The sequence below is a fragment of the Hydra viridissima genome, unplaced genomic scaffold (assembly GCF_058129835.1).
Source record: "Hydra viridissima isolate aposymbiotic clone 2 unplaced genomic scaffold, HvirCarnegie_v1 scaffold_7, whole genome shotgun sequence".
NCBI lineage: Eukaryota > Metazoa > Cnidaria > Hydrozoa > Anthoathecata > Hydridae > Hydra > Hydra viridissima.
The window spans coordinates 11141210-11152688 of record NW_028324306.1 but is presented as its reverse complement, the minus strand read 5'-3'; the positions used below and the strand labels follow the sequence as shown (position 1 = coordinate 11152688).

General features: G+C 31.2%; 1 protein-coding gene across 2 annotated transcripts; it reads left to right on the top strand.

Moving 5' to 3' along the window:
• Window positions 1-140: 140 nt before the first annotated feature.
• Window positions 141-11428, top strand: LOC145184645 (uncharacterized). Of its 2 annotated transcripts, XM_090093124.1 has the most exons (9): window positions 141-626; window positions 3830-4122; window positions 4395-4665; window positions 4775-4926; window positions 5057-5141; window positions 5457-5752; window positions 5856-6141; window positions 6216-6436; window positions 11109-11428. In XM_090093124.1, exons 1-9 carry the CDS (start codon window positions 358-360, stop codon window positions 11159-11161), a joined length of 1926 nt encoding a protein of 641 aa, XP_089949250.1. In that variant the 5' UTR covers window positions 141-357; the 3' UTR covers window positions 11162-11428. The 2 variants fall into 2 exon arrangements, with proteins under 2 accessions (XP_089949250.1, XP_089949249.1); XM_090093123.1 differs by lacking the exon at window positions 11109-11428 and having other exon boundaries at window positions 160-626; window positions 6216-6514.
• Window positions 11429-11479: the final 51 nt, after the last annotated feature.

Below are 11479 nucleotides of genomic sequence, written 5' to 3'. Positions count from 1 at the left end.
TCCTTTAGATTTCATCCTAACATCCTTTGTAATCAAACTCTTCCATTATTGACATACAGCGATTTTCGAGTAGTTAGAGGTGCAAAAGTAGTTGCTAGGTAGCTAAAAACAATAGGTTAAGTTTTAATATAAGAAAGCGTAAATCTTTTTTTTTTTTTTGTGATCTCATAATACTTTTCGCCAGTGTCTTCATTCTTTAATTGTAATTTTAATGTATATTTACTGTTGAGTATGCGTGCGTGTGTGTGTGCATGACAAAAAATATACATTTTTCGTTGATATTTTCGTTGAGAGTGATTTTCTTATTTGCTATCGATCATATTTTAGTTTTTGAATTTTTTTTTTTTTTTTTTTTACATGATGTTTAAACTATTTAACTTTGATGAAAATGAAACCGAAAATGCTGTGACTTACCCACTCTTATACCTCCACGGAGTGTGTACAAATAAAAATGTTTCATGGCTTTATTGTACGTCTACTGGGATTGTTCGCAAATGGCCCGTAGTTAATGGATGTTTCAAAGTGTATGCAGAGCTTACAGTTGGATTGAATGAAATTAACTTGACGAGCGAAAACTGCATTCCTTTAAAGATGTTTGTTAAACATGTTAAATCTGGTAATCCAAGGTATTTGTGATAGATTTTTCGTTTTTAAATAAGGGAACTGGAAATATATCAATATCAATCATCATCATCATCATCATCATCATCATCATCATCATCATCATCATATATAAATATCAATCATATGTTATCATTATATATCAACATTAATCATATATCATTGTTGTTATTAATGATAAATGTAAAATAATTAGGAAATACGAAAAAATGGAATTGCGTTCTGATGGCAAAAAAACCATGAAAATATCCTCTTATTTGTATAGAAGTGTACAACCAGGATGACACTTTACGATGCACAAAGCTCAAAGCTTAATGTTTTATATAATAGTAAATGTTCGTAAGTTCTGATATCTTGTCAGTTGACGACATTTAAATTCTATTTACGCGGTCTGTAAAAAACAGGTTTAATGTCGATTCCCAAGAGAACCCTTTGTAGGTATGAATAGCCACAAGGTAGAATAACTATGCGAAAAACCAAAATCTTTTAGCGTTGTCCGAGTGAAATGTTCAATTTTTAAAATTTTGATGAACAATACTTTCAATTCATTAGTTTCAAACTAAACATTCATTTGAGTATGAATTCTGTACAAATGATTCCAGTTCGATCAACTTGTTTCTATTGAAAGGATTTTTCTTTCTAAAATTTCCAATTATATGTATTTAAAATATATTTGATAAAGTTTCTTCAATGACTTTACAAATGTTTGCTATTGTTATCGACAATGCACTGCAAAAGCTTTGAGTCATAATCTGGTTGCGATTTGTTTGCTTTTTATGTTTCCATTGATTCGAATTTCGAATAATTCAAGTGCCATAGCGTTTGATGAAATCTAGAACATCGTAAAAAATGGCATATGCTTTACGGGTTACAGTGACAGGTAAGCGGAGCATTATTGTTTGAACTATAAAAATTTTTGTAAGATAACTGTCATCTAAAAGTTTATTCAAAACATGAACTAACAACGTTTCAATGTCTCTAAAGAATGTTTCAATGAAACCTTAAACTTGAGAGGTACATGGTTTTTCAGCCATTCTTTGAAGAATGTCGACATTCTGAAACAGCTTACTGTACTGATTTCTTTGCTTCTGGCCGGCAGTCCAGCAGTTCTTTTAACAGGTGGTTAACAACACCTAAGAGAAAATGAAGTTCCATTGGTTGGATCAAATCCAGAACAAGTTCGAAGTCTTCGGCAGTGGCTAAAGAAGTTTCAACCACATTGCTGATTCTCTTGGCCTTACTTATTTTTGATTCAACTGTAACAAACCAGTTGTGGTCTTTCTCAGACTTCCAAATGTCCTTGAGACTCATTTGGATTTATTCAACACCAACAGCATTTGGTGTTTTGTTGAATATGATTTAATTTCACACAAGTGATTGGTAATTTTGAGACCACATGAAATGATGAACTTCACATTTGTGTTGATCAAATCAAGCAATCTCTTAATGCTCTTGTTGGATTCTTAAACTTGATCAAATGGCGCTTGACTCCTGTGTCCTGTGCAGTTGAAGTTATCAGTAAATTTAAGGTTTCCTGTTTAGGAGTGGATATTTCATCAACACTCGTTTTCAAAAATGAACCTTCACAATCAATTCCAAGCTTGATGAGATGATTTGTTAAAGATTCTCTTTCAAGCAGCACATGATTGGTTTTTTCTACTAATTTTTTACAATAAATAACGTCAGTGTTCTGAGTTGCTGTGCTTTATTCCTTGGAAATGCTGACTTTTGACGATATGAAGAATTTAGAGAGCCTCTTTCCTTTAGCATCAAACTTCTAACGAAAACATAGCTCAATCATTCTGTAACCTTTTGACTTATTAAATGTAGATCCAAGTTGCCTTATTTCAATAGTAAGAAAGTCCTGTATTAAACTGAAAATTCACCATATCTTGGATTTTGAGAGCGTTGGCCAAAAATATGCGTGTTTATGGTTCTAAACAAATCAAACAATAATTACTTTTACTAAAGTTAGCTTTAATAACTAATTTAAAACTAACTAATAGTTAGTTTTAAATTAGTTATTGCGGTTATTTAATATCAAGATCTAATTATTGAGACTTAATCTTTAAGACTTTTCAATGAAAAATGGGCACCTGTTACTTGGAGTTACTGGAAATGACCTGCCTCCAATTGCTTGGCTGAGTCTAACTGTGCCATAAGGTGATTCTTGCTTACTAGCTATGACTGATGATGCAATCTGTTCAGCTCCAACTAAATCATTTGAAACCTTGCAAGTTTTGACACTTTGTCCTACCTGTACAGGAGTGGTTTAGACCTCGACCAATGGTTGTAAGACCCTTTGTTCATCTTTTTTTAGTTTGTTGTGAGAATGGGGCTATTGAGATTGATAACGAGCAAAGATTTTTCGGTTTTTTCGTTTTTTCTTTAAATTGATATTTTTCATTCAGCTTTAATTTTTCTAAATCTTGTAATTCATAGAATTTCAAGTGTGTGGCTTTATCTGGATAAGTCAAAATTAAATAATGCAGGCAATGAAACATTTTGGTCATCTTAGCCAAATTTTTTTGAAAACAGTTGTCACAAACTCCTCTCGAAATCTTTTTATTATTGAAATCCACTTTCATTTTCACAAGTTTTTTTTTTTTTATGCACTTTTTCAATCATAAACGTTTAAGTTCACATTTTTACTAATGCAAAAGTTTTACAGCTTTGTTATTTTTACTTTTGTTAGATTTTTTGAATGTTGCTACGTGAAGTAGAAAATGTAGAAAATGAAGGTTAATTGTTTGCAACAGATTTGTAATCAGATTTAAAAACAAACATGATAATCCAATTTTGAAATTAAGGAATCAATAAAAAAAAGCGGGGGGGGGGGGGGGAGGGTAGGATTTAATTTTTTAATGTTATAATCATCTAATATTCATTTTTAATTTGAGACAAACTTTGAATAGTTAAAAATAATTATTAATCTGCAAGTGGATGGTAATTTTAAATGGTTTTGCTTCAACTTATATCATTCATTTAAGAAAGTTGTTGCTAAATGAACACAGAACTATGATTAAATTCGTGTTTTATTGGTGTTCTTTATCAAAGTATTAAAAATTGAATAACTCTCGTAGACAAAATTAAAATGTGTTAAAATTTTGCATTACTATATATTATTAGTTACTCGATCATCTGTGTATATTGATACCTCTAAAGGATTTTTTTGGAAAATAAAAATAAATTCGTGTTTTTTATTTAGAAAAGTTCTTCCTGTGTATATTGTTTGCAAAAACAGCGATGGATCTTTTATATCACCGAACGAAAATTGCGATAACACTGTTGCTCAAGCCGTTAAAAAGATTCAGTTAAATGTTAGATTGATCCAGACATTTTTCGCGGAATCACTTTACGAGCATGCGTTTTCTAGAAAAACCTTTGAAGTACAAGAAACTGAGATCGGTGCTGTGGATGTTGTAGTTTTTAGAAGCGAGCTAGATATAAACGAAGCTCAAACCATGTCTTCTGACAGACTTTATGATTATTTCAATAAAGGCAAGTTGAAGGTTTTTTTTTCCTACAATCAAAAAACAAAAATTACAGATACTCCGGTTTATGATGCTAAAGAATAAAAATTCTAGTGAACTTTTCGTAAACAATTTTTTCAGTTGATTCAGTTTGCTATTAACTCTAGGAGCTTAAAGTGCGAAGTCCGTTTTTTTAAAGTTTTACATAGAGACCTTTTTTAAAATTTAAAATTTTCTTAATAGTTTCTTTGAAATTTTGAAAACACTTTTTTTAGAGATTTCAAAATACTCTTCTTTTAGAGATTTCTAATAAAATCAATAAACAAAACACCAAGTATTTGTGTTTTATGTCATGCACTCGTTACGAGGTTCCTAAAGAAGCAAACAACTTTAGTGTAAGTAGTATTATGTCGTATGTAACCGGACACGCAGCACTTGGTGGTGGAAAAATGGCTTTGTTTGGAACTGGCTCTTTTCACACATGGGCTGCGTGCTTAGAAGAATTGAATTTAAGGTTTTCAGATAACACATTGATTGATAGAAAGACCATGTTTGATGACAGTTATGGAAGGTTCTCATTTCTTTTAAATGGTTTCAAGACGTTTTCAATGGTTTACATGTTGAAAACTTGTATAGCTTTAAAATATTTAAAATCTAATTTTCAAATACTATTTTTGTAGAGGGACCCACTGGGCGAATTACTCTACTAGTCTCGGAGCAGCCATTCATGAACTTGGCCATTGTTTTGATTTAGCGCACACGTCATCAGGTATCATGGCGCGAGGCCACGACGACATGAATTGTTTTTACATAGTCACCGAAACTCAAGATGGTAAGTTTTTGTAATTGTAGTTTACTGCCTAAAGGAAAGAGTTTGAATTTAATAAGGGAGACACTAGATTGATTAAATTTTAGCTTTTTTTTTTTTTTTTTTTTTTTTTTTTTTTTTTTTTTTTTTGCAGCTTGTTTGTCGATTGAAAATCCTAAAAATAAGTACAAAGGAGCTCATTGGCACCGAGCATCCGCAGTCGTTCTTAATTATCACAAGTAAGAACAAACAAAAATATAAATTATTTATATAACCAAAAGTTTATCAATAATTTACATACTTATTTGTAATATTTATGTTTAAATAGTATTTAAAATAATTATATAATAAAAGCTTTATGTGAAATCTAGTTCATAATATTTACATTTTACCTGTAACCAGAAATTGTAACATTTCAATGTTGGTTTCTATTCGTTTTAATGTTGGTGGGTTTCTATACGTTCTAATGTTCGTGGGTTCAATATTTGTTTAAATATTAGTTCTTTTAAACACAAACAAATTAAAGGTTAAAAATATTTTCTTTGGTCATTCAGATGGTTCAACTTAAACAGTTCCATTGCAACGGATGTGTCACAATGTGTGACGGTGTGTCACAAAGTTCATTCTTCTGAACTGACACCTGTCCTATGTTTTCCTGGGAGAATGGGCCCTGTCGGTAATTCCGGGCCATGTGCTCAGATTAATCAAACTTTTTTTGATTCAAAGATTTGGTTAAAAGAAAAAGGTTTACAATTAAAAGGAATTGTTTTTTTCTGGGAAAGTTTTTTACACGGAATACAATTTATCGGAAAAAAAGTTGAACGAAGTAATGGAAATTTTTTGGATCAAGGTTAGTTTACTTTTAATTTTCAACAAAAGAGTTTTTTGTGCTTTGTGATTGATTTGTTATATCTCATCATAAAAAAAAGTTAGTATTAAATTTTCCTTTATAGGTACGCTTGATGAATATGAGGAAATATACTCACAAATATTTGGCACAACTACATCTACAAGTTCGATTTTTAACTTTTCTATGAATGAGCGCATCACTTCTGTTACGTTAAGAACAGGCGCGTGGGTTGACGGAATCCAGATTTCAACTAATCAGAAGTCGTCTTGTTGGATGGGTGGAACCGGTGGTAACGTAGCACATTTTAAAATACCTGAGAACTGTTGGGTAGAATCTATATTTGGGAGCGCAGGAGAATATGTCGGCAGTATTGGACTAAAGTTGAACGTGTATGTTTATTTTAATTAATTTGATGAATTATTTCTTAAAAACTTGCAAATATAAGTTTTCTCAAAACTTTTAGTTATGAAGAAAATCCTACGTTTTTTACGTTTCATACGATTAATGGTATTCGATTAATTGAATATCGAAACAAGATGGGCGAAATCATCGCACATAACGAGTATATAATCGATAATCCTCCCAAGAATTTATTTGTAAAAATTGAAGATTTATTGCTGCACCTTTCTTCAAAAAGTGGTAAGAAAACTAGCGACAGCAAAGTAGAACTTAAAACCGTCAGAGGTATGTTAATGGATGACTCAGGAGAGATTCTGAATTTCTGTTTAGATGCAATTAAAAATGACGTACAAATATTATAATGATATTGTGTCTTTAATAGGTCTTGTTGTATATATATATATATATATATATATATATATATATATATATATATATATATATATATATATATATATATATATATATATATATATATATAAACATTTGCAACCAACATCGAACAATGCTAAAAAGTGTTCCTAATTTTACATGTCTTAAAAACGAAACGAACTATACTACCACAGCAAACAGTTCAGGAGTCTGGAGTCATAGCATGCCATGACATGAGCAATCAGCTGACAGGTGACAGCACACAGGTAGAATTTCGTTGACAAGTGCCATTTTGCAGCGGACAAAACAAGTGCAACTTTTTTGGTTTGTTTCATTTTCTTAAGTCTGGTCCGTGTCAACGTCACGGAAGTTTTTTAATAATTAAAGGAAGTATCCAGAAGTTTCCAGAAGCATTGTTCCACAGAGCTTTATTGTATCATCACAAGGTAAATGTAACATGGTAAGCCTTGAGAAGCGTGATTATTTATTTTTATCATTTTTATGACTTCAAGTGCAAAAATGGCTCCCGACAGTCTTGGATTGGAACTAAGAAAGAAAATTATTGGCGATTACGTAAGTGGAATGTCACAAAAAAGTATTTGTGATAAATATTGCGTGAAAAAATGGACCGTATCAAGACTATGTTCCAAATATCGTTCTACGGGGAAGTTGGCAGCAGGTAGCAAAGGTGGAAGACCGCGTTCCACCACTTCTAGAGAGGATTCTATGATCGTCAGATCCGTCAAGAAGGATCCCTGGATATTATCAGTCGGGATACAAAAGCAATTAGAGCTGCCTGTATCGGACCGAACAATCAGACGACGTGCTGTTGAAGCCGGATTGTTTTCTCGACGCCTTGCAAAGAAATCGCTGATTTCACTAAAAAACCAGAAGAAAAGACTCCTGTTTGCTACATCTCATATTGACTGGAATGTGCAGAAATGGCGAACTGTCCTGTTCAGTGATGAATCGAAGTTCAACATCATTGGGAGCGATGGCATTTGCCGTGTACGTCGACCGGCCGGAAAACGCCTCGATTTACGTTACTGCCATTAGACCGTGAAGCATGGTGGAGGCAATATAATGGTCTGGGGGTGTTTTTCTGCTAACGGTCTAGGTCCAATACATCGAAACGATGGAATAATGGACCGTTTCATGTATAAAAATATCCTGGAAGATGTTATGTTACTTCATGCTGAATGGAATATGCCAATAAAATGGGATTTTCAGCAAGACAACAATCCGAAACACACTGCAAAAGTAGTCAAGCAGTGGTTTCAAGACAACCACCTATTGGTGATGGATTGGCCGCCTCAATCTCCGGATCTCAACTCTATCGAGAACCTGTGGGAGATCGTCAACCGCAGAATTAATCGTGAAGGTATTCGTAATAAGGATCAACTGTTTGAACAAATCCAAAAGGCCTGGGCAGCGATTCCACAAAGTTTCATTGATCACCTGATCGAATCTATGCCTCGAAGATGCAAGGCTGTGATCGACAACAAAGGATTCGCCACGAAATATTGATAGCGAAATACAGCTTGGTCAACATTTTGTCGAGTTGCATTTGTTTTGTCCAGAAGGAAATCAACTTTTTTTAATACTTTTGATTAATTTATTAATTTTCGTGTACAAATAATGAACTTTGTGATGAATAAAACTTGAAGAACTTTGTCTCTAAACAGTTACATAGTTATTTCTCTAAATTGAAAAAATGCAGCACTTTTATATAAAGAAACTCAACTAGCATTATTTGGTTGCAAATGTTTTGTCCAATACTGTATATATTGCTTCATCAAAAGTGGTTTTAAGAAAAATAGTAACGTGGGGAAAAAATATTAATATCAAATTAAACAACTTTTAGTTCACTACCTTATCGCCCATACAAAAATATGGGCAATAAGGTAGTGAACTAAAATTTGTTTAATTTGATTTGTCATTTTTGTTAACATACCAACTTATAAATTTTTTTCTTTAATTTACAAAAAAACTTTAAGTGTTTTTTTGTAAATTAAAGAAAAAAATTTATAACTTTTTAAGTAGGAAAAATAACTTTTAATAAAATAAAGCTCAAAAAGAAGTTTGTCAAACTGCGGCGACCATAGTGCTTCCCCTTCTTCTTTTTAACAGTCTCTGGTCTCCAGAGGCACACCAAATTTAGTTGCCCTGGGTCTCACTCACTTTTTTTGGCAACCTTATTTTTCTTCATCAAACAAAAATCTATTAACTTTTTTCTTACTAAAGTTTTTCAATAGAAATCCTTTCGTTATATAAATTCTTCTAGCTACATTTTTTTTTTCTGTACTTTTATATTTGTTTCTGTGTTTTAACATAAATTTTTCTAGCTAAACTTCAAGCTGTCTTCTGATTACAATCTTTCACAATGTTTATCATAAATTAATTTAGTTCTTGCTTTCAGTAGTAACTCTTGCGCGATTTTACGCTTTCTCAAACAAGTAGAGACAAATACTGCTAAAGAGAAAACCCTTTAGCTTTTCCATTTATACTTTCTTTTAAAATGATAAATTGAATTCGAGCACGACACGTTTCTGTGTAAATATTTAAGTCAGAGCAGGCACCGGACACCTCTACTTTAAATATTCACCATGAAAGTTTGATTTTTTTTTTTTTTCTTTTCTTCAATCAGCTTTTTTCATGTACATAAGACATTTTCAGTTTTTCGTGGTAAAGTTGAACAAAAATTTTTATTAAACTTTACAATTTCACACAGAAAAATTTCACAAAAGAAATCTATTAACAAATTTCTTTCTCACTCCGAGAAAAAAAAGTGTTTTCTTTATTATTAAATTCCAAAAAGATTTGATAAAAAAGATATATAAAAAAAGTCTACTATAATATGTATGGTGTGTTATGATTTTTCAAAATTTTGTATAGTCACTTCATTATACTAACAAAATCCTCGATCAATCCTCGAACAAGATGGAGTTTAACTCCAATTCTAGCTAGTCTTGATTATAATTTATTTGTAATTTTTCTTTTTTAAAAAACTGTTCCCAATATTTTACATAAAAGATCACGTTTTTTCAGTCGATCGTTGCAAAATTAAAACAAAAAAATGTTTAGTAATTTATTGCGATAAAAGTAATTTCTTTGTCTAATAATCGTTGCATTATTCAATATCCGTTGTGAAGCATTATTTACATTTGAAATCGATTACAATCGAGTACTTAAAGTTATCTATTTGTAGTTTTTTTGTGATTCTTATTTGTAACAGCTTAAATGGTATTTTTTTAAAAGACTTTTTAATGGTTGAGTTAATTCTTGATATTTCTTTTAAATCATTTTTAAATTTGCAATTTGATAAAATCTAGCTATAGCTCTTTTTTGATTCTTCATTTCTATCTGCTTGTAATGTATAATAAGAAGACACCAGCTCCAGGACCGTTGGAAGGTCTAGCAGATTGGAGAGGCGCACACAAAAAAAGGTACTTAAAGTACCAAATAGAACTACATTTTTTAAAATTGGAGCAAGTAATTTCTAAATTCTCTTGGTGTGTTATGATAAATTAGAAAAAAAAAATATGTAAAAAACATGAATACATCCGTAATTATTTTAATAAGGAAAGTGCTATTATATACTTTAATTATCAGACATTTTTATATAAAGAATTTAGTAATAACTAAACTTCTAAATAAACTGTATTTTAATTAAAAAAAAAATGTGTGATTTTAAAAGTATAAAGATTTATACATAAGTATTCCAAACAAAAAAAGGGAAATTGTAACATGTTTAGAAAAAGTTTAAATAAATTGATTAGATTGCGTACTTAACAAGTTCGCATACAAAATAAATTGATCAGATATATTGTGTGCTTAACAAGTTCATATATAATAGTCTCGAAATGTCCAGATCTTTTTGATGTCTTTACTTAGAAGACGAAGTCCACTAGCTTTGTAATTATTTTTGAAATATTTTTTTAAAGATGTTTCTTGTATTTTGAAAGTATTTTTTAACTTTAACAAGTTCGTTATTAATATCTTTCATATTTATACCGAGTTCAAACCATAACAAACGAGAACATTTTTTTAGCTATAAGTAGTAAGAACAAGTTCAAACCATGATTTTAACCAATAAGTATTTACTGTTTTGACAAACGATATACACCTTGTACAGAAAGTTTAAACGCACCTGTTTTTTTTGTAAGTTATGGTAAGTTTGGACTGGTGCAAAGAGAAAATCTGATGCAGGGTCTTCGTTTTTTGTTTTTTTTTTTCTTAGCCAATTATTAATTAAGAAAAAAACACATTTTTGAAAGAAGAAAACACAAAACCTTTTTTGAAATGTAATATCAAACACAAGAAATTAAAAAATTGATGAGAAGAAAGTGCAGTAAAGTTTAAACGCACTCATTAATTTTTTGTCATGGAAGTATGTTAACATGGGATATGACCCCCATTGTTTTTGATAAATGCTTGTAGTCGGCTGAAAATCTAGTCAAGAAAACCTATCAGTTGAAAATCTAACAAAAGATTTTTTGTTAGATTATTAACTAACATTATTAAAGACTTTTTGTCAGTTAATAATCCATCTAGCTCCATAAATTTTTGATCGGGTTTAATTCAGGTGATCGTGCTGACCAAGTCATGAGTCGAATATTACTTTCAACGAACTGGTAATTGAATGTGCTGTATAACAAGGAGCATTGTCTTGTTGAAATAACAAGACAATGTTTTGATCAGCCTGGAATAAATCGCAACTAGGGATAAGCGAATTTTCCAAAATGTCACGATACCTATACTGGTTCAATCTTCCTTCGTATATTTTATAATAGCCAACGCCTGAGCCTGATACGCATCCCTATATGCCGACAAGCCACCACCTTTTTGAATACGGCTGTGTATGTGTTGCTTCAAATATTTTTCCGCATTTTTGCGACGAACTAATCTCTTGTTTTTTCTGTTAATAATTTCAAAATTCGACTCATCGCTAAAGAT